Consider the following 24385-nt stretch of genomic DNA (forward strand, 5'->3'; position numbering starts at 1 on the left):
AACGAGACCTGTAAACGCACCACCTGAAAACGCACTTTTTTGAAACCTGGTCCTAGGGTGAAAAAATTCAAAAACGGCACCCTGGCGACTTCGTTTGGACGGTGAAGCTGCATACTTGTGTATCGATGATGTCATTGCCACACCCCTCGACCTTTTATCCCACGACGACGTCTCATAACAACAACACTACGTGCTTGTGTTCCTGCTGGTGACGATATTTAGCCTATTAGGGTTACCAGGGCAAATTGTTTGTCTGTTTGTATACAGCGAGCAAGCTTTATGTGCATGCTAAGCCTCTTCTTCTCTGTCTTTGGTGAATTTCTGTAACAGAAACAGCGCCACCTATAGGCCTGGAATATGAAGTAGCATGTTGAGTCCTTTACAAATGAATCCGTCTGGACGCTAATATTCTTCAAACAATGCTAGGGAAGACGGGGGAAAAAAGATGTTTTGGTTTGTGTGGACGTGGCCTCAGGCTCCCAGTGGAAACATGGTGTGTGTGTGTGTGTGTGGACTGATTTTGTCATAGCGTCACAACCGTGCAAGATGCAGTCATAAAACTTTACATGTGTAGTAGTAAAATAAAGGCAGCGTTCGAAGATGGGTTCTGGGTGTCTGAAGAAGGAAAGTGGCCATTGCCCCTCCCCCCCACCAAATTCTACACCTCTGGCCCAATTTGGCGTCCGGCTGGTTTGTTCGGCATAGATCAAAAAAATAGTTCTTGCACACCAGAGAATGAGTGTGATGGAAAAATTAAAAGGCTGTTTGCTGTGATACCTCCAAAGAAGAAGAGATGGCCTCTGCAGCAGCTGGCGGACACGACCCTAATCCTGAAATAATCTGGAAAAACAACACAACAGGTAAAGGGTTAAGAGGAAAATAAGCATAACTTAATGATAAACTTTATTTGTAACACACCTTTCATACATAAAATGCAGCTTAAAGTGATCTACATCAAATTGTACCAAAACACTTCTAAGATTTCACTCAAAAGGCGACACACAACCATTAAATAAACAAAAAGTTTCATTTGTTAGATTAAGAATTTAATGGGCAGGCTTTTCCACAGTTTAGGTCAATAATAAAAAATAAAAAAAAGGCTGCCTCTCCATACCTCTGTCTTTACATGTAATGCTGTAGAGCATCATGACCTGAGGCAAAGGTTGGGAGTACATAAGGCCAGACACTCACCTATATATGGAAGTGCTGAACCATTCAAAGCTGCAACAACTAGCAATACATTTTTAATTCAACAGAGATAAAGGAAGAGACAAGACAGAGAAAGATGAAAGAAAGTGTGTTGTGCTGGCTTTGATTTGTTTTTGTTCAAACTCGTGCATCTATATGTAGTACAAACTGAAATCTCTTCCCTGATTTCTTTGGCAGTCCAGTTTAAAGAACACAAGGGTATAGGGCAAAAGATTTCAATACCAGTACCAATATTGTGACTTTGATACCGCTTCTTAAACAATACTTTTTTGAACACCAATTTTATAAAACAAAAAGAAATGACGTGTAACGTTAGACAGCCAATCACAGACATGATCAAATCTGTGTAGAAGCATGCTGCGTGCTGATTGGCTGAGTGACGCTGATGAGATTTACTCCTTACGTATTGAAACTGGTGAAATTGAATGATGAGGCATTTCTTGATGCTTGATACTTCGCAATATCGAACATTAGAGGCAACTCGGTCGGTGCCTTTAAGTATCCAATTCGGTACCCAGCCCTAAAGAGGATTGCAACAGTCAAGACTAGAGAAACCCATAGCATGACCCAGTCCGTGGCATCAGAAAGATTTAGATATGATATGGTATCGTATGGTTGTTGCCACATTTCTCAGGTGGAAAATTGCAGTCTTACTGGTATAGTCTAAATGGTGACTATAGTTTCAATTCTGATGTATGACTTATGAAAGAAATTTAATTTCAAATGATGTCTTTCTTAAAATCAGCACAAATAATGATTATTTCTGTTCTATCCACTTGTGAGCAGAATGTCTCCACACTCTGAAGAGGCACCCTTTCAAAGTCTAAGAAAATAACCCTGGTGATGTCATCAGGGTTGGTTATCTCAGCTCTAGTCTTGCTGTGACAGACCTTCCTCCACAGCGCTGTGGGGGAAGGTCCGGCTAGTCCACAAAGCATTCTGGGATGGGAGAAACACGTGCTCTGGTTTATTGGCATTTCTTTAAACCAATCAAAATTGTCTTGGGCGGTGCTAAATGCCGGACGGAGCCACGGTGCCTCTGCTAAATAATCTCGGGAACAAACTTGTTTTGGTGGAACGTGTACGTTCAACAGTAGTTTTAGTCGTCAACAGAAAACTCTGATTGGACAGATAGTCTAGATGGCTGTCTGGATTTACCCTGCAGAGATCTGAGGAGCAGTTAACCATAGTCCTCAGAAATCCACCAGAGGTTAGAACGCCAACACAGAAACAGAGGAAGGGGACGGACATCCGGCCGTAATGAGGGACATCCGGTGGAATTTCTGGTGATTAGGGTTATTAATTCAATCAATCAACTACACCGTCAGTTTCTACACTTTCACAAACGTGTATCCTCAGAAATCCACCACAGTATGACAACACAAAGAAAGGCGAAAGGAAATGTACATCGTCAAAAAGACATACATCTGGCGGAACATCGTTTGAAAATAAATACACACTGTGGAACATCATGGTACTTAAGACATAATGACCAACATTTACAAAAAAATGTTAAATAGGTAAGAGACCAGTTTGCAAAAATACCAACTATATGTTTTAACCTAAGGAAGCTCTTTAATTACGAATATAACGCTTTCTACACATAACGAAGGTGATACTGGTAAGAGGTCCATTATTTCCCACATATAGATCAAGATTTATTTTTAGTACATTTTCAGTAGAGGTCTAGTTAATGCTAAATACTCCTCTGCATTTGTTTTCCTATCTACCCCTTCCTATTTCCCATCCGGTCTATGTCCCTCCCTCTCTCTGCCAGTAAGGAATAAATTGTCACTGTTTTCACACAGAGAAATTTTAAAGACTTGAGGTTAAATATTTTATGCTGAAGTAATCAGTTTATTTAGGCTATTAATCATCCTGGCTGCTGTGCCAGGAAACGCCATACATCTTTAATGGAGGAGGCTGAAAGAACACTGCACACTGCTTTTCCTCTCATCCCCCTTTAATTTCCATTGCTTCCTTTCATGTACATCTCTATGCATTAACAGTCCAATCACAGGCACAAATTTAGAGACCTGTGTGCGCTAATGTGTGTGCAATGTGGATGGCACTGTCACACCTGTGGGAAATCTAAAGAAAAAGTTGAACTTACTGAGGAGGTTAAATGGTTTCTTTCACCTTGCAGTCCAAAAGACCATAAACTTTTCATCCATGCAGTTTTTCATTTAATAAATTATGAATTTAAAGAAAAATGTGTTCAGTATACTTTCAACAGACCATAATGTAGATCAAATAAATCATGAAATTTAGTGTCGCTCATGCTCACAATGGCCATTACTTAAGGCATTAACTGCCAGATATGTTATAAAATCCATCACCAATGTTGCCTGTGAGAGAACAGAAACCTTTTCTCTCCTTTGGATGCTTTTATATAGACCTTAGTGGTCCCCTAATACTGTATCTGAAGTCTCTTTTATATAGACCTTAGTGGTCCCCTAATACTGTATCTGAAGTCTCTTTAATATAGGCCTTAGTGGTCCCCTAATACTGTATCTGAAGTCTCTTTTATATAGGCCTTAGTGGTCCCCTAACACTGTATCTGAAGTCTCTTTTATATAGGCCTTAGTGGTCCCCTAATACTGTATCTGAAGTCTCTTTTATATAGACCTTAGTGGTCCCCTAATACTGTATCTGAAGTCTCTTTTATATAGACCTTAGTGGTCCCCTAATACTGTATCTGAAGTCTCTTTTATATAGACCTTAGTGGTCCCCTAATGTTGTATCTGAAGTTTTTTATTTTTTATTTAACCTTTATTTATCCAGGTAAACTGTTTGAGAACCAATTCTCATTTACAAACATGACCTGGCCAAGAGGCTACAGAAATAAATAGGAACATACTGTACAACTTTACATAGTCAAACACATGACACATAGAACAAGCAACCGAATTAAAGTCTATTTCCCTAAATTCTGCCTTGGTGCGGAATTACAGCCACTAGAGCCAGTCCCACAATGAGCTTTCCTTAGGACGTGCCATTTATGTGTCTGTAGCTTTTGAGGAGGACAGAAGGGGGGCAAGGTGGAGGCTGGGGGTGTGCCACTTTGCTCGTTTGAAAGCCACAATGTCTCTCTCTCATGGGTGGGCCAAATTCTCTGGGTGGGCAGAGCAGAGAAAGGGGAGGTAACCTTGCTCCTCATAACCTCAAAAGAGGCAAGCTTCCAGATCAGCCCATCTGAGCTTTAATTTTCTCAAAGGCAGAGCAGGATACGCAGGGCTCGGTTTACACTTATTACCATTTCTAGCCACTGGGGGGCCATAGGCAGGCTGGGGGAACTCATATTAAAAAACAACAACTCATAAATATTTTCATGCCATAGGACCTTTAATATACAGTCCCTGACAAAAGTCTTGTCGCTTATCTATTTTGTAGAAACACCTGCTATTAACCTGACTTTTAATTAATCAATTGGTGTAAGAATAGCTCATATGAAAGCTAAAACCCTCCCAAATGATTTCAATGCACTGAAATAAATTAGTTTCACTAAAAAGATTTATTATTTAAACAAGACAGAAAGGTCAAATTTTGGGCAAGACAAAGTTTTGTCGCCTATACACCAATTGAACAATTTACTACAAATACTAAAATATGTCAGAAAATTAAATGTTGTGCTGTGAGATTAAAATTAATATCTTGTATGACTTCCATGAGCTTGAAGGACTGCATCCATGCGGTTTGGCAAGATTCCTACAATGTATTGATGAAGTCATCAGGAATAGCTAGGAAAGCAGTCTTTCTGCCTCCCAAGTTCATCATATTCTTTGGTTTGGTCTTCCATGCTTCCTCTTTCATCCTACCCCACATATGCTCAATGATGTTCATGTCTGGTGACTGGGCCGGCCAATCCTGGAGCATCTTGATCTTCTTCGCCTTGAGGAACTTTGAAGTGGAGATGGAAGTATGCGATGGAGCACCATCCTGCTGGAGAATTTGGCCTCTTTATGGTTGGGAATATAAGAGGTAGCTAAGATTTCTTGGTATTTGAGACTATTGATGTTGCTTTCCACCCTGCAGATCTCTCGCACACCCCCCATACTGGATGTAACCCCGGACCATGATTTTCTGCCAACAAACTTCCCTTGTTTTCTGGTGAATCTTGGATCCATGCGGGCTCCAGTAGTATATTTGCGGCAACTGTGGTGAAATTCAACAGAAGATTCATCTGAAAATCCACTTTCTTCCACTTCCCCAGCGTCCATCCTTTTAGCAGGCTGTGGGCCTTGGCAAATGCCACAGGGTTTTTCATTGTCTTTTGTTTAGTGCTGGCTTCTGGGCACGGGATTCGACCATGGAGCCATTTCGAGACAGAATCCGACAAACCGTTCTGGTTGACACAGGACTTCAGGTGACCAGGTCTCGTGGGCTCTGCTGCAGTGGAAAATGGGCTGGCCTTGGATTTTCGAGCCAACAAACGGTCCTCTCGAGCAGTTGTCTTGCGGGGTCTGCCTGACCTGGGCTTGTCAAAAACATCTTCAGTGTCTTCAAATGTTTTTTATCCTCTGTACTTGACGCTGAGACACATTGAAGGTGTCTGCCACATCAGCAGTGGATCTGGTCTTCAGTCTCTTGATAATAAAAACTTTAGTCTCAGGGTGAATCTTAGGCCTGTTTGCAGATGTCTAGTTGCAGTTGATGTGAAGGTCTAGTGTACTGGGGTTGTTTTTATACACACCTGGGACCTAATTGATCCATTATTAGTCACAGGTGAAGCTCATATGACAAGGCGACAACACTTATGTCTTTGCAAAAATTGACTCAATGGGCTTTACCAAGCTGTGAATATTAGAATACTCTTTGACAGTTTCTTTTTGCACTGAAACATTATTACAAAAGCTGTCGGGATTAAAATGAGCCATTTCTTGTAAATAAATCTTGATTAGAAATATATTTCAGCGGCACTTCAGGTCAATTTGTACACAAGCGACAAGACTTTTGTCAGGGACTGTAATTACTTTGCCTTTTTCAGCATTGTTGCCTTCATTGGATTAGTTAGTTAGTTAGTTAGTTAGTATAGATGTAAATAGAAAACAGAGAGGGAGAGAAAGGGTTTACATGTAACAAAGTCCCCAGCCAGAATTCATTTTATGGTATTCACTATGCACGTTAACCACTTGGCCACCAGGATAAAAATGTTGTGGCTCCAGAGAACGCTGTGTCTAGTCTGATAAACATTGTTGCATTGTGGGTAATGTAGGCTCCAGATTGACAAGATGGAAGAAAGACAATATCTCTGGGTCTGCTGCATCCATTTTGATTCTTTGGATTTAAACGGTCCATCTTGAGTCCAACAATGCAATGCTAAATCTGTGAAGTATTATTTTAACAAGCCATGTTTGATTACTGCCACATGCTGAAGGGTCATCTGTATGAAGGGTCATCAGCACGAAGTCATGAATGCACAACATTGGAATTTGTTAACTGAGGCTGCTGCATCTTGTATATTCAGCTTTGATCCAGGTTCAAAACTATCAGAAGCGTGTACATGGCTGTGTTCAGTATACATAATATATATAAAGATAACAGTACCAATAGCTTAGTTGAAGAGTGGGTGCCGATATATAGTTTTTTTTATAAAACTAAAATAAATTACAACAATACGGCATAAATCTTTTCATTAATGTTTTATCTCCTACTACATGAGCTGTCTCTGTGTAACTTAAGAGTTTTTCCTGCGTGCCTCTACAACGTGTAACGTCAGACAGCCAATCACAGACATTCTTAGTCCTTTGTTGAAGCATGCTGCATGCTGATTGGCTAATGAGACTTACACATTAGGTATTGAATGACAAGGCATTTTCCGATACTCAATACTTTATGGGGAAATTCGTTTGGTGCCTAAAACGTATTGAATTCACCCAGCCCTAATTACATGTTTACATTTCTGTAGTATACAATATATGTATATAGTCATTCTTACGATAAAGAAACGTATTAACTAAACTTCATACCTAACACTTTCAAGAACCGTATTAAGGAGGAAAGCAAGCTTGGCATTAAAATGACTAACATTTTTGGATTATTGCGGTGAGATCTCGTTGGTGATGAAATGACCTCACTATGGCAGTGCTATAGTAACGTTTCTCTTACAGTGGGATCCTAGACTGCTGAAGTTTTGAAGTTCAGCAGACAGACAGTATTTCTTACCTTGGTGACAGCCTGCTGCAGACGGTAGAGGGAGTTGACCACAGCAACATTCCTCCTCTGGCCCTCTGTCAGTGGCCCAATCACCTGACTGGCTTCACCCTGAGTGCACAGCTGCAGACGGAGGGACACACAGGGTGGCAGAGCATGTAGCGTACACAGGACATACACAATAGAAGCAATTGCCATACATTACATTTTGTTGCTTTTGATACAGTCTTTTGTTGTGTTATGGACATGTGGTGGGTTAAGAAGAAACAGATTTTGATTTAGACCTATAGACCGACCAACATGCACACACAGACACACAGACACAGAAGATGCTGCACACACCAGCTGTTCAGACTTGACACAGAAGAGTTGAATGGTCTTGGCAGCATTCTTGGACACAGCCAGAGACAGGTTGGGATCTACTGAGGCTACATTCAGCTCACTGCAAACAAACAAACAAATAATCCAACACATTAAAATAATATTACCCGGCTAATTATCAAATGTAAAATATTTAGCATGTTTGTAGTTCAATGGTAGCTTGGGTGTACAATGTTTTTAAGATTATTTTTGGGGCCTTTTAGGCCTTTATTTATATAACACAACTGAAGAAATGAAAGAGGAGAGAAAGAATACATGCAGCAAAGGGCCGCAGGTTGGAGTCAAACTTGCAGCCATTGGGTCAGGGAGTGAATTCCATATATGGGCGTGTGATCTACCAGGTGAGCTAGTAGTAATTGGTGAATTACTGATTAAATTAATGATTGTTTTATATTTTGACGTTTTCTGGGAAACAATACTTTATTTTCTACCATACCGTTTCTGGTGTCACTGTGTCACTATCAGGGTTTGGTATTTGATATTGAGTGCTTCTTTTTTTGGTCTAAGATCACATTTATTATAAAATCATTTTAAAAAATATAACACTCTACCAGTGAGGAGAAACAAAAGCTGTAGCAGTAATTGAGAATCTGTCAATTCTCCCTAAATACTGTGTATAAGCAATGACATTACAGAAGTCTTTATTGCAGGCTCTACCTAATTAGATACTATTACTAGTGAAATACACATAACACCCAGACAACAGCTGTTTGATCAGGTTAATTGAAAGGGATTGTTATGTTGTTCATGCACCAGGAATAGTTTGATTAAATTAGGCTCATATAGTTCTTTGGGTTGTAGAAAGTTTTGGCCATTTGAGGATAGTGGAAACCAGTTTTGAACACATTTTATCATCTCAGTTGCTTATTTATGCATCCAGCAGTTCCAGAGAAACATTCTCATTCATTTTGAGTTGTGTCTGTGTCCACCTGATGATACCTTTAAAGATCAACAAGGAGCTGGAACCATGAAGCTCCTTAAAGATGAGGGGCGCTGCAGATCGAGGTGATAATTCTCTGATGGGTAATAACTAGCAACTACTCCTTTCACATTGTCATTTCATACACTGTCATTAGAAAAATATAAACTATAGGCTCTTAACCCCTATTTTCTGGAGGTGGCGCGACCCCCGTAGAGCAATCACTGCGATTCAAGTCAATGCTTGATATTCCACCAGCTGCGTCGCGCCAGAAGCATGTGTGAAACGGCTCTATGCTCCGCTAAAAATACGCGTCAGGATTAGCCGCGGGGCGTTCAAACAGCTGGGCCCCCCCGTCAATATTGTATATTTCTCCTCTATTTTTTCCTCAACACCAAAGACAACGAGAGATTCACCTTGGACATGGAAAAACAACATCACAGATCTTTTTTATAAATACAATGCCAAAAAAGAGAAGCCATGGAGTGCTTGGAAGGTAGATACCAGTTTCATAAACACCTGATTGTTTGAAGTACTTGTGGAGACAATAAAAGTGCGAGTTGGACAGCAATACGCTCCGTTACTGAAACACTCCCAGTGTGGTATGGCGCGTGGCGAAGAACGGAACAAAACCACAGCTCAGACGCGCCTGTTTAACTTATCTTGATTTGTTGTGATTTAGCGCTATATAAATAAAATTGGATTGAACCTGAATCTTGTGTCATTGTGGTGAAAATGCTAAAGTAGTGTGAGTTTTATTTATTCATTCAATCATTTGTTCAATTTTTTATAAACACTGTGTTCAAAACCAGTGTTGGGTTTCTGTAAATAACATCACAGTCTAGAGGTCTAGACCTGCTCTTTTATGAAAAGCGCAATGAGATAACTGTTGTTGTGATTTGGCGCTATATAAATAAAATTGAATTGAATTGAATTGAAAACTGTCTCACACCGGCTGTCAATATCACAGCTAGAGGCCCATATAGAGGTTTTGCTTACTGTGACATGTGCAGATACATTCCTATAGCTATAGGCTCTGGACCATTTATAGAAATCTATGTAAACATATACCGTATGACAGCCTGTCACTGGTGAAGAAGACAGTCTCCCTGAATGCCCGAAGGAAAAGCTATATATATGAAATTGTATGGAGACATGCAAAAGCTTGTCATTGAGTATGGTTATGGTAAAGAAATCTTTTCATTGGTTTAGAAACCTATTAATTTGTCTGCTTTCCAATGAGCATAGACTTCTTGTTTTGTGAGTTTTAATATAAATCATTATGTATCTCTGTGTTCTTTGGGAGATGCTGGGGAAAACTGATCGGGTGAGACCTTGTTACTTTTCCCTGGTAACGTCCCTGTGATTAATTACATAAAAGATTTGCAATATTTGCCTTTTACCATCTCTGTCTGATTATCCATAACAGTAGATGAACTTGTTTGTAAGTTTCTTCCTTACTTTGCAGACTGCCGCTGATCCAGATCCAGGTTCTGGATGATGGCTGATGGTTTGTATTGACTTCATTAGAAACAGTGTTGTAATATAACAAAGTATAAATACATAGTTACTGTACTTAAGTAGAATTTTCACGTCTCTTTACTTTGTTATTTACATATGAAAACGTTTACATTAACTCCACTACATTTCCTAAATAAACTGTATACTACTACTATATTACTACTTTTCCATAAAAACTTGCAAGAAATGTTTTCCTACATTGGAGTGAAAGATTCTGCCTCACAAAAAAATGAATATTCTGTTTGTTTTTCTCTTTGTTGATGTCAGACTTTGAACTTTAAGTTTAAGAAGATGTGGTAACCATGGATAGTATGCGCCACTATGATGAAGCCACAATAAAGTTCATAATCAAAGTTTTGTTTTTTACTTTTACTACATTTAATATTGGATAATTACTTTTGAAATTTAAGTGCAATAAATATCAGATACTTTAATATTTTAATTAAAGTAATATTCTAAAAGGTGACTTTAACTTCTACCAAACTCATTTTCTGGTAAGATACATGTACTTTTACTCATGTACTGCTTTCAAGTACTTCATACTATAAGACTGAATAGTAGACACATTTCTCTGTGTTTTGTGAAATCTTTAGACAGGATCGCGGAGTGGTCGACTGCAGGCAAATAAGCACTAAAAACACTATTTTCCGCTAAGATAATTTCCTTTTATCAACCGCGGAATCCCGTACAGATGTGAGCAACAACCTCACACTGTCAATAATCAACAACACTGTAAAGTACACTCTCCTTTACAGACAAACACTCAGAGGCCGTACCTGCTAGAATATATATCCTTTTATTCCCCACAGAATACAGCAAAGCAAATGCATAGTATACACTACTTCAGAGCTCTTACCTCAACACAGGACTGGAGAGCCGTCAGTCCGGCAGGGCCCGCATCAACGTAGCTGGACGTCTCGTACGCGACTCGCAGCAGGCTCTCCAGTCCTGTGTTGAGGTAAAAGCTCTGAAGTAGTGTATACTATGCATCACGTATGGAGTGCATGTCTGTTGCATGCTGTTTGCTTTGCTGTATTCTGTGGGGAATAAAAGGATACATATTCTAGCAGGTACGGCCTCTGAGTGTTTGTCTGTAAAGGAGAGTGTACTTTACAGTGTTGTTGATTATTGACAGTGTGAGGTTGTTGCTCACATCTGTACGGGATTCCGCGGTTGATAAAAGGAAATTATCTTAGCGGAAAACAGTGTTTTTAGTGCTTCTTTGCCTGCAGTCGACCACTCCGCAATCCTGTCTAAAGATTTCACAAAACATTTGGCGTCACGAACAGGATTCAAAGGGGAGGCTACTGCAAGCAGATATGTTCATGTTTAAGAGAAAAGAGAAGAGTAAAAACAAAGAGGAAAAAGAGACAGAGGTTGTCCCGGGATGGGAGCAGGCCTACTGTAGAGAAATAGCGCAGTGTTTGCGCGATGGGGGAGGACAGCCAGAGCCGTGGGAAGGTCCGCTGGAGGCAGCGGGACCTGATGAGCTGCTGGCTGTGTTAAAGACGATAAATGTGCAGATCAAAGCTCCGGCTGCGGGATTGCAAAGACGCATGTGGGCGTGCGCTGCTGCATGGAAAAAGCAAAATGAAAACTGCAGCCAGCAGAGAACTCAATTGTTAAAAGATTTCACAAACACTCTGTGAGAATAATTATTAGTTTGTGTTATGTCATGTAATTTTCTACCTTAAAAGTCGCTATTAACATTGCTAATGCCTATCACCCTGTTGCAACACGTGAGTGTCCCCTCTGGGGACATAAAGGCTTATCTCATCTTATTGGCTGATTCAGTCACTTCCAGTGGGTCTTTGCTGTAAGGCAGCCAATGTGGCATGTACTGTGCTTGCCTGCTGATGGTCTTGATGATGCTGTCCAGCTCATCGTTGGAAGGTGGGTTGCGGCCGCCCATAGGGAACACCAGGTTGATGGGATCAAACAGGCGAGAGAGGGACCTGGAGAGGTAGGCTGCCTCGTACGGCTGCAGAGAGTCCTTCAGAGCCTTCTCTGGGCTGCGCACACACACGCACACACACAGAGAGAGAAAGACAAAAAATAAAAAAGATGCAGAGTGCACTTACATAATTGTTGTGTATGTTTGAGAAACCATTATTACCATGCATATGGTGAGACATCCTGTTCTTTCACTATGTAAGATAGTGATAAATGTACTATTCTATCATGGCTTCACAAAACTGTAAATATTTCAAAGCTGTAAACAGCAGATATGCTTCCATGAGGGCTTGATGAGGCTGAAATGTGTCTGACATGTGTTTTCCTTAAGCTATGTTCTTTGTAGCCAGCAGATTGATTGGACTGGTGAGCACATGAACGTGCTCCTAGTGCTCATACAAGAAAAGACTTGTTGCTTGCTGTTTCTGTCATGTCTTCACTCCTCCATCCACCTGTTAAATCATTCCTTTGTTCCTCAGTCTCTCCTCCCTCTATGCTCTCGCTTCATTTCACAGTTCTCCTTCCCACCTTCTTTACAGACACGGTCTCTCGCTCCATGCTACCATACAACAGATGCACCGATCCCATTTCTTGTCTCCTGATACCAATGCCAATACCTAAACTTAATAGGTCACATGGTTGCTTTTCTTGAACTGATTGCTCTTCACAAGAGTGGAATTCTACAGATCACTTCTCAATGAACTATCACTATCTTTAGGCTTGTGCAAAATTCGACTTGTCAGTTGAGATTTTGGCCACTTCATTATCATTTTGGGTCATCACTGACATGTGTACTGTCACATACACGGGCACATTTATATCTACAAAACATGAGGCATTGCATTGTGTGGATGTTAAAAGAAATTAAACTATAATATTTATCCCCAAAATTCAAACACTCAAACTAAAGTAAATGGAGTGCACTGTATAGTAAATAGGGAGTTTTTAGACGCAGCCGCTGTGTTCCTGCTATGCATTGTCAAACAATGTAATTATCAAAAATCAAGAAATTTGTGCCTTGGCTTTAGTAATGTTCCAATCTTCCAACTAAATCAACACAAAAGTGATAGATTAGCGACACTCACCTGCTCCCACTATAAATGCATTTTAGCGGTAGCGGTAATTGGAGAGATAAAGTCAGAGCAACTGTCTTTTTCGTCTTCGGGACATCTGTCCAGCTGAGCAGCTGTTTGCAGCAGCAGTTGAATAGCAACAGGTGGGAGCTCCGTATTTTAAAATGGTCCTTATTGTGTTATTTAGTTTATCATTTAAGTAACTTGGTGTTTACTTGGATCTTATTTTCCTGATTTTGTGTCTAAGTGACTGGATAACAATCTTTGACATTGGTTCAGTATTAAGCAGGATCGCTGCAGTCGGCAGCTGCAAAACAAGCTACAATTTAAGTTAATAGGGCAATTGTCCAACTTGTATTTACCTTCACAAAAGTGCTTCCCCACTGACAGCCTCAGCCTCAATATTTTTCACAACTTTTTTGATAAAGAGTTAGGTCCCTTTTTAAACATAAAACAGTCACGAAATGCATTCGCTAAACCCACCATACTTTTTTTATTTTAGCATTATGAAATACACGTCATTCAAAGTTAAATTAAACAAAATAAAATTATGAAAAGACTTTTTGGGTTGTCTTTCCACTTTTCCAACCATTACAACTCTAGTTTAGGTTGAAATAAACACAGTTTACAGATATACATATGAAAATATGTTGGTTCAATACACGCTAAAAGTAAGTTTTTCTTAAATGGAGTCTGGTGGGTTTAGCGCTAGTGATTTCAGAGCTGTTCTGGTTAAACAGAAAGGACTTTTAAAGTTTTAAAGCTCTATCTCTGAAGGGATCCTTTCTATAATTTTGTACTTTTATGCTTAAAAAAGGATCTTACTCTTTAACAGAAAGGTCGACCTCCTTAGAAATCCTTTCCATAATGTTGTCAGACACTTAGAATATTAATCTGAGTCTGTCAGTGGCAAAACGGGCACTTTTGTGAAGGTAAATACAAGCTAGACAATTAACTTATTAACTTACATTGTAGCTTGTTTTACCGCTGCCGACTGCAGCGATCTTGCTTAATACTGGACTGATGTCAAACACACGAAAACATCGGAAAAGGGTAGTTACCCTAGAACTTCTTTTGTTGATTTTATTTTGTATCAAAACATAGGTCATGTCAGTGGTAAAAACGGTTTTCTAATGGACAAACCTCAAATGTATTTCATAAAATATTAATGATTAAACGATTAAACAATTGTTAAGGCGGCCGACCATCGATTAAAATAATTGCTTAAAAGGGTTTATTGGTATAAAATGCAAGTCTTCCACCACCCAAGAAAGGTCTGTCCGTTCCAAAACTGACCTGAACCTGAAAGAATTCTACAGCCAGACATGAACATTAGAGACCCCTACTGGGGGTGGGTCTGTCTAGACACCTCGACTATCAAACTCCACTAAAGATCCAACAAGTCCAACATACTCAGCTAGTTACCAACACAGATCTCACTCCCATTGCTTCAGAAAGCAAAGCTTGGTCGGGTGCAATTGTTATTGACGCTAAAAAAGCGCTTGATTGGGACTGTTGGCGTCACTTTTTGACTCTCTGGGTCGGGGTGTACGTTTAACTGACATCCAGCACAAGAACAGTACAGTTAGGTTTAGGAAAAGATTGATTGTGGTTGAGGTTATAAAAATTTACATTCTAGTGACACACAGGACACAAACCCCAGTCTCTTGGGTGAGAATCCTGTATTGTTTGACCCATCCCCCCCCCACCCCCAATCTTCATATACCTTTTATACTACTCGCTTGTCTCTCTTAATACTACGTCATCTTACAGCTCTACAGTCAAGCTGCAGCTTCCCTGGGCGTCCCATAAGGACGCTAAAGGGTGATTTTTGCGTCGGTATCTGACACTGAGAGCCACTGACCAAGCGTCAGTATTTTATGAGCTGGGAGTGAGAAAGGGTGGTAGTTACAGGTTCTGGCACTGGACATGGATCATAGGTGACTAGAACTCTACTTGTTAGTTGAGGAAGCCTTTACAAGTGCTTGTTCACTAATAACTGAACTTCGAATTAAAGTGTTAATCCAAACAAACCACAAATATGCTCCAAAATAAACTTCTTCCCCCTGCTTCACACCAAACAAAACAGCCTGCAGGTGTGATCACACTCTGAAGTGACTTGGATTATGTTGCTGTCTTTGTGTCGGCTCACTTGTAGTCCTGTTTTCCATGTGTGAAGAGGTCCTGGCTGTCTGTCTCAGTGGTGGTGATGTCCAGAGACGCGTCCATTCCTCCGCTGCTTGTTAGCGCCCCCTGGAGGCTGGCGCTGTACTGCTGCAGGCGGCGCCACAGCTCGTTGTACAGTCGCAACAGCTTAGGGAACTCTCCTTCAAACGCCTGCTTTAGGAAGGACGAAGCTAGAAAAAAATAAGCAGCACAAGCAAAGGCAGTGAGGAACCTGCTTACCGTACGTTCACACCACCACCGACTTGAGCGTCTAAAGTTACCGGAAGTCCTTCATTTTCAATGGAAGCCGGCTTCTCTCAGCTGCAAGGAGTGGCAAATCTGTTGGCGTCGCGTTTTGGGCGTTTTGAGCGTGCTGAGGGTCAATCAGAAAGTTAAAATTGTTCAACTTTATGGTAATGAGCAATGACGCGGTTCAGCTGCAAGCAGCGGTAACGCCAGCCGCCAATCGGAATATAGACGTCCTTTGCGCTGGCTGATCCTGGAGAAACAAACAATGTAATCTTTTGTTCCTACCAAAACAGCTGCTGGGTTACCTTTCGTTTATAATATAACGTTGTTTGTACATAGGAACAAGTTAACGGTACCTGCCGCTCACATCCGCTCACAGTGAAGTCCGGCACTGATCACTAGGTTACGCTATGGCTCAGCGGCTAACGAGCGAGCTAACTGCTAACAGACTTCGTTGCGACCAATTAATACAACTTCTGTCATTATATATGTAATTTATAAAGGTTTCTAGTGTCAGTGTATTGGCCGTGGCTGCGTGTGCTTCTCCCGGTCGAACAGAAAACGCCGCCACGTCAGAGCGGCCAAAGCGTGACAAAGCTTCCCCGTACTTTTTTTACAAGCATTCTTGGCGGGGCGGCCAGAGCTTTTTTGCAGCTCAAGTTGGTGGCGGTGTGTATGTACACATACATACATACATACATACATACATACATACATACATACATACATACATACATACAACTAGTGCAGGGCCCCTTCAAAACGGGCCTGTTTGGAACAGGTTGATTGCTTGGCTGGTGGTAACCAGACATTAGTTACAGAAGACCCCTTAGCAACCCAACAATTTGCCTTGGTGCATACATACACAAACAGACAAACATATTAAATATTAGCAAGAAATAAATATATACAGAAACAAATATATACAAAATAGGTGTTTAGTATAAAAGAAAGGAGGCTAGATTGGTTTAGTGCAGAATGCAAAGGCTTTAAACTTTAAAGGAGAATTCTTGATAGCTCTAAAATGCGTGTACTTTTGATTGAAAAAACCCGACCTGAATCGGTGCAGGCAACACAGCTAAAACGGCAGTTGTCAGGGCCAGTTTTAGAGTGACTTTGTGCCTCTTAACAGACACAAAAAGCAATTAAAATGTCTGCGCAAGAGGAACAGGGCCCTTACGTGACGACAAGATGGGTTTTCAACTCAGACATTATTTGTTGACAAATTTTTCAAAGGTGCCGGAGCCCAGTTCCGGATCGTTCTGGCCCACTTAAACCCCTGGTTTTGTGCTTACTCTGAGTTATCAGGGTTATCAGTCGCACCCATCTGAGACAGAAAGGGTAAGAAAAGATTAGGGATGCACCAAATCCAGGATTTGGGTTGGGCCGAATATTGGGCGTTTTGGTGGGGATCGGTTTCTGCCAAACCTTAGAATTTTTTTTCACTGAACCGAACCCTACGCTTGCATGCCACTGATGATTACAGTGTTTACGTAGGTTGACTGGTCAATGAAGTAAGCTGTGAGAAATTAATAATGGAATAGAGTTGAGCTACAAGTTCAATTTGCGATGCCGATTGTGGCGGCAAGGACTCTAAAACAAAACACAACATCGCCGCTGTCAAAACATTTGCGTATGAAACATCTGAAAGAGTACAAGTTGTGCATGAAGGAATCTATAGACAGCAGCCAGAATGCAGGTTGCAACTTCAAGTACGGCAAAGGAAGGACAGTCACAGCTAAAAACTGGGGTTAACCAGACGACGCCTCTCCCGGGCCGTCAGCTGTTCTCTCGGTAATGAGTCTCCCTACAGTGGGAACGGAGCGTGTGAATTCAACATTTAGTTGTTACATTTAACTATTGTAGAGGCTGTGGACGTTGTTTACTTCATTAATGTGTTCACTGTGGTAATGGACTGAGGATGGGAGGAGGACTCAGTATTTGGTTTCTGATTCGGCTGAATCTTAACCAGTGGATTCGGTTTTTGCCCAAACCCCAAAAATCTGGATTTGGTGCATCCCTAGAAAAGATGGAAGGTGACAAATATAAAAAGTTGTTGTTGTTTTTTTTCCTACAATTTAGTCCTGTCTTTTTTATCCATTATTGATATTGCCACAGTTTAATTTCATTGATAGCGGTGCTATCCCGTCATTTGTTGATGAACATATTACGTCTTTATTATCGTTAACGAAATTAACACTGATGCGGAGGTATTCATATCCAAACAGGCTTAGTTGCTTGACATAACCACCGCGGTTATAAAGTAACATTAAGGCATGGATATAATTAGCAGCAGTATTTTGTCAGTGTTTTAAGTTAGTTTGCAATCTTAAACAATTTGAGTAAAAAATGGCAGAGTGACGATGTTCCTGCGGGCTTGTGCTCGTTTTGGAGTTTGGTTGTAAAGTTAGTTCCCATTTAGTATGGCTTTGTGTAACCCAGTCAAACCTAGTCAAAATGGTATTGAAATCTGTTTTTGCAGTGTTTGCCCAAGCAGCTTGTGAGATGCTTGATATTCCATCATGAATGCAAAGTTAGTGTAATTTATTTGTCACAGTCTATCTATTTAGCTCCCAAACAGACAGACCGAAAGTTATCAAATGTTAATTTTTTTAAGATTATTTTTTGGGCATTTTATGCCTTTAAAAACAGGACGGCTGAAGACATGAAAATGGAGAAAGAGACGGGGAATGACATGCAGCAAAGGGCCGCAGGTCGGAGTTGAACCCGGGCCTGCTGCGTCGAGGGGTAAACCTCGATAACGTATATGGGCGCCCTCTTTACCGACTGAGCTGTCCAGGCATATTTATTTTGTTTTTAGAATAGAGTATCAGAATATCTAAGTACATTCATCCCAGTTTGTTATCAAAAACATAAATAAAGATGTCATAATACTGAGGGAATTACACACAAACACATTGACTGCATATTTTGACAAGGGAGCACAAACCGTCAGAACACCAGGCCGGCAGCTTGCTGTAGCTTACTGTAGTCATACCACCATAATGGCAACTTAGTGACACCACAGACAATAAACACACGTGACATTTCAACGGCTTGGCTATAGCCCTGATTTAGACCAACCATGTATTATAGACAAAATAGTGCCTAAAATTGTTTAAATGTTGTTTTTGTCCACGCAACTTGTGTGGTAACATCACATCATATTAGCAAAATCAAATATGAAAAATAAACAGAATGTATCGTTGACATGGTCCATGTGTAGCCCTAAATTGGACTGGCTAACCCTGAAGCTTAATGATTAACGCACTTCATCTTGTGTGTCTGATACATACACTAACAGAAATTGAATTAAATTACAGTTTGTGGTTTTAGGAGCACTAACGTGCTGGAACAACTTGTTTTAAACAATATTTGTTTCCATCTACCCAGCACTTCTGTACAGCGTCTCCAGTAGGTTGTCAGATATGATGGTACCAAACCTGGCAACCTCACTGCAATGACAAGACTCTGTACAGCTGTACACAGTCACTGCACCTGACTTTATCAGCAAGAAATAGTGAAACTCCCCCTTGTGTGTAAAACCACACAAGTTGGTTTTACAATGCTGTGTACGGATTAAACACAAGATACTGACTAGATATGATAACTTTAGATGTGTAGGTGTATTTTTGAACTTTGGAGAGAGAATATGGAAACTGAGGACAATCAGTAATCATATATTAAAGCCTCTATATTACTCACATATTAACAAGCAAGCATGCCATCCTTCCTTATTTTAGTTCCAAAATATCTTCAACACACACACACACACACACACACACAAAACCACCCACACACATACTTCAGTAAAGTGCCAGTTAGTATGTTAGCAAGAAGCCAAATCCGCCTCTCCTGTTCTCACTTTGTTATTCTGTGAAATCAGACAACTCTCTACTAAGACGCCTTCATAATGATCTGAGAGTGTGTGTGTGAGAGAGAGAGAGAGAGAGAGAGAGAGAGAGAGAGAGAGAGAGAGAGAGAGAGAGAGAGAGAGAGAGAGAGAGATGTTGTTAGCATTATTAAGTCTTTTCCCCCTACTCTTAGAAAGATACAATCTATGTTCATTTTTATGTTTTTGAAACTTCTTTGAAAAGGGGTAATGGCATTTTATTTGTTGCTTTATTTGACAATTGATTGCAGTAAGACTCCGGTGAGATGGAGGAACACAAGAGGGATGATTAGGGAGGTGAAACAACAATAAGCTCCCATTTAGAACTTGTTCCAAGTTGTTCAACTCCTGAGAGGCACTTAACTTAAAAATTATCAATTTCTCTTAATAATGCCTGTGTGCTGCAACTGACTTAGCTTTTAGATGCACACCCTCTCATTTGTTTTCATATTGGACTTCAAAATAGCAGAATTTTTTTTTTTCTGATAGATGCAAAATCAGACTTATGGCTCAACAATTTTGGTGGCAGGGATCAGCCAAAATAGAGCCTTTGTTTTGGTGTTGCGGAGAGGACATCTGGATGCGGTGGCGGATAACACTGTTTTTTGAGTTAGTGGTAAGAGTGGTCGAGAGAAAAGCATACTACATATTTCTAAAGGGTATAGTTGTCGCCTGTGTTCAGAGACATTTGAGCACACTGGTGTGAAATGTACGTGTATTTCAGGATCCTTAGGTTTATATTGATGTTTTCTGTTCTGGGATATTCAGTTAAAATGCAGTATGTTAGCATAAAGTTAGCCATGCTTAGCATTATAAGCATTACACTAATATTTTGCTTGTGTGTACTTACATAATAGTATATAATTATTATTGGAATGTTCACAATGGTGGGGTAAGACAGAACTATGTTTTGAGTTTCTGTTACTGAGACCACAGCATCAAGAAGGCTGTTTAATCTAATAAGGAGCTGATGTATATAATTTTGGTTATTTGGTATAAGCAGCTAGTTAATTAAGTTAGGTCATTAATTAATTATCATCATTAACTAGCCTTAATGATTGCATCCTGTCAGCACCGTTGTCTGTACTTGTATGCTGATATGTTCTTTTGTAGAACCACACACAGACAGACAATCATCTGCCTGCTGTCAATAAATCTATTGAAGATAGCATCAGAGCATCCGACCGATGCTCCACAGCCGTAACACATTCCCAACCAGCTACAGTCGCAATTATCAAGTCTCCATTACACACTTTCTTTCTCAAGTAAAATATAGTGACAGTCTGAGCAAGTATGACAAAAACAGATATCTTTTTTAATAAAAGCTACCAACAGTAACTTTAAAGACATTCTTTTTTCTGATTTAAATCCAGCTCTGTTTCATGGCAGTGTGGGCAGAGGGTGTTTGGCTTCCCTCCGTGGCGCCAGTGCTGGGAGGTGCCACCGCAGCAGAGCAACGTAGGTCTGGCGATATCCCGCGGATGACGGGAAACGCATCACGGAGGGAATCCAAACCCTGTTCATTTAAACACCCTGCCCACATGAAAATGACACAGAGCTGGTTTAAAATCCATATGTCCGGCAGCTGTGTATACGTGATTTGTACTGTGACTGTCGGGTCACACAATTTTGCTTTAATACAAACTAAGGTTGTACAACAGGCCAACACTGGTTCAATAAGACTGTTTTGTGCTCTGATAGCTCCATGATCATCAGGCCTTCTATTACTTGCAGCCCCATTTATTTCCTGCTGATAACTGAGCTCTTGTCACAGCCTGATGATTATGGCTTTCTAAATGAGACCTCCCACTAGCTGTTTGTGCTGCTGCTGGTGATGCAGCTATCTACTGTTAGTCTTAAGAGACATTTTAAACTCTGAGTAATTCATCTTTTCTTTGAATTGGCAGCTTTAGCAGTCTTACCTTCAGTTGCTCTGTGAAACTCCTCACTAAGTGTCTTGGTTACATCATTCCAAAAGGTGTAGAGGATATCAGGCTGACCATCCTGTCATCAAGAAGAGAGAAGAGAAACAAAAGAATTATGGTGTATCCTTGCTTTGTGAGTGACATGAGCAAGTGAGTTGATAGGAAACACCTTCTTTCTGATTGCTTATTTAAGTCTATTGAAGTTGTGTTGATGATAGTCCTATGAACAAGCATTCCATTTTCTTTCAGATTTCTCAAACTTTTGAACATTTTGGAGATGTAATAAATGTATCCATATTTTACTCTAAAAAATAGAGACTTGCAGACTGGCTTCATCTGAACGCAGTTGTTGTACACCAAACTTAAATGTGGTCTGAGGATGGTAGCTGCACTCCAAAACAACACAGTAAAACATTTTTTATACAACAATAGTAGCTGAAGTCAACGTGAATAAACTGAAATTTGTGTTGCTGTGTAGCCTGGAAATCCAGACTCCAATCCGAAATATTAAGGGTCTGGCATCGAGTAATGAAAGTTGCCCACCTCGAGGGACGGCACAAAGCATGCATTTGAAAATCTCACTGCACGCAATTGGATAACACTACGACCAATCACAACAGCACACGGAGTGACGTATCCAGAGCCCCATACACTTAGCTACCAGCGGAGCCAACTGGTAATCTGTTCAGCTGGACTCTGGCCCCGCCTATATCAGATGCACCAATGTGATTGGTGCAGCTTGCCTCTGGTGCCGCCTATATCAGATACAGTGATGTGATTGGTGTAGCTCAGCTACAAGGGTATAGTTAATGAGCAGCAGTAGTTGCTGTGCAGTAGTGCAATAAGACAATACTTTTAAAATTGAGACATAATCCTTAATTGTGGCAAGCACAATATAAGGCCATTACAATGATCATTATACATCACAACCATCATTAACACTGCTATCACTGTGGTAGTTAGTGCAGACATCCTTCATCATAAAATATTAGACAGACTGAACTCAATGCCTTTGGGAAAACGACTCTGTGCAACTACTAATAGACAAGAAAAAGAACAGCAAGCGTCATAGACACAAACACACATTTCATCACACTGAGCCTGAAGGAAGGTTCTTTAATTATTTAACTGGACATGTGTGGCTAGTCCTCACAGCATTCCGGGAGCATTTTCACCCTTTCATTAAATCAATCACAATTGTCTTGGGCGGCACTAAGCGCCGGACAGAGCAACAGTCCCTCTGCTAAATAGTCTCAGCAAGGAACTTGTTTTGGTGGAACATGTGTACGTTAAAGGTTGTTTAAGTCGTGCAACAGAAAACTTGGTTTGAACAGACAGTCTAGCTAGCTTTCTGGATTTACCGTGCAGAAATCTGAGGAGCAGTTAACCATAGTCCTAGAAATCTGAGATGAACTGAGTTATCTGTGAGACAGGCCTGATCACCCAACATCAGTATTGGACCTAGTCATGCTCCTGGGCCTGAATAGGAAAATAAATCTCTGCAGCCAGTTTCAACATCTAGAGGAAAGACTGAAACCAGAAGAGTGGAGTCTGTTGTAGAAGCAGAGTAATGCTTTTGATGTCATGTAAGGCTACATTTACATTGCTGCGTTTTGGTTAATAAACAAATCTTTTGCCACTTTAGAGAGTAACGCAAGGGTCAACCCGAGGAGACTGTGTTGTTCCTCTGCAGAAAAGTGCATTTAGTCAGAGTGCCTTTTCAGTCACAGCAGCACAGGAGTGGAACTCTGTCCCTCAGAACATCAGAGAATTCACCACATACACTCTGTTCAAAAAACATCTAAAAAAACTGGTTCATAACCCATCAGACATGTCAGCATTAATAAGAATATGTATATTCCCTCAACCCAACCGTGCTGCCACTTGTGTCTCTGCTGTGTCTCTGCTGGGTCAATGTGTGGTATAATTTTTTTTAAATAACTTTTTTTAACCTAATGTCTGTATTAAAGCAAACGTGTACACTGTATTTGTCAATGGGATTTGAAGAGTTAAATCTGTTTTACTGCTTTTATATTTGTATTGTTGACTGTAATCTACTTATTGTTGTTTTTTAGGTAGACGATTTTAAGATCTGTCCAGGGACAACGGATGAAAAATAGCCTTTTGGCTAGGTCTGGTGCATTTACAGCAATGTTAATTAATGTACACTGTCCCTGTTACATAAATTAATTAAATTAAACATTTCCCCCTCTCATTCCCCCTGCTCTGGTGTTCTGAGCTCCTAAACCAGAGACATTTGGAAACACTTCTGACCCGTTCTGGTTTGGAATCTATGGGGTTGTGTTGCAGTCTCAACGGCCGCAGACACTGACGCCAATATTCTGCCGCCTAAATGGGTCATGTCGTCTCGTTCTCTGAGACTAAGCTACTAACGTTTCCATGGCAACTACCAGCAGCAGGCGGAGTATACATGCTGCCTCCTGTTTATGCCCAGTATGCCAGAATGTTGATGAGGTTGTGGGGTGTTAGTTTAAACGGAGATTAATTCTTCTATTGGAGATAAAAACACTTGGGTGCATGGAGATTGCTTTGGGCTCAAAACTCTATTTGAAAACCAAAAACGTAACAAAGTAAACGTAGCTTGAGATTTACATATGACTGGAAAGTTCAGCTATTTACATGCTTTATGGCATGTACTGTATGGTTGCTTCAGAATAAAACTGAATACTTAACTATTTTATCATGAACACTCTTGTCTAAAATAGTTTTACAATAACTACATCAATGTAACACTAACTTAAAAACACTTATTTAAAATAACTACAGATGAGGGGCCCAGACCTTAAAGCAAGAAATTCAGCAAGTTTTAGACTTAACAAATCAGAGTTTTTAAGCCGGTGCCTGATCACACTATGGCACCACCAAAACCTTTCTTTGAATGCGCCAAAAGAAGCCTGTTATATAGTTACATTTAGAGCACAAG

The 24385-nt window shown here is 40.4% G+C and overlaps 1 protein-coding gene across 1 annotated transcript in view; it reads right to left on the reverse strand.

Annotated features, from left to right (window-relative positions):
* Positions 1-24385, reverse strand: part of cog5 (component of oligomeric golgi complex 5) — an 82469-nt gene that overhangs the window by 6406 nt on the left and 51678 nt on the right. Inside the window, exons 11-16 of the mRNA XM_032505432.1 lie at positions 21439-21520; positions 15362-15566; positions 12034-12195; positions 7705-7804; positions 7375-7485; positions 778-840 (exon numbers count right to left, since the gene is read on the reverse strand). Of these exons, the coding sequence (XP_032361323.1) occupies positions 778-840; positions 7375-7485; positions 7705-7804; positions 12034-12195; positions 15362-15566; positions 21439-21520 (723 nt within the window). The remainder of the gene's footprint in view (positions 1-777; positions 841-7374; positions 7486-7704; positions 7805-12033; positions 12196-15361; positions 15567-21438; positions 21521-24385) is intronic.

This window comes from Etheostoma spectabile, chromosome 23 (genome assembly GCF_008692095.1).
Source record: "Etheostoma spectabile isolate EspeVRDwgs_2016 chromosome 23, UIUC_Espe_1.0, whole genome shotgun sequence".
NCBI lineage: Eukaryota > Metazoa > Chordata > Actinopteri > Perciformes > Percidae > Etheostoma > Etheostoma spectabile.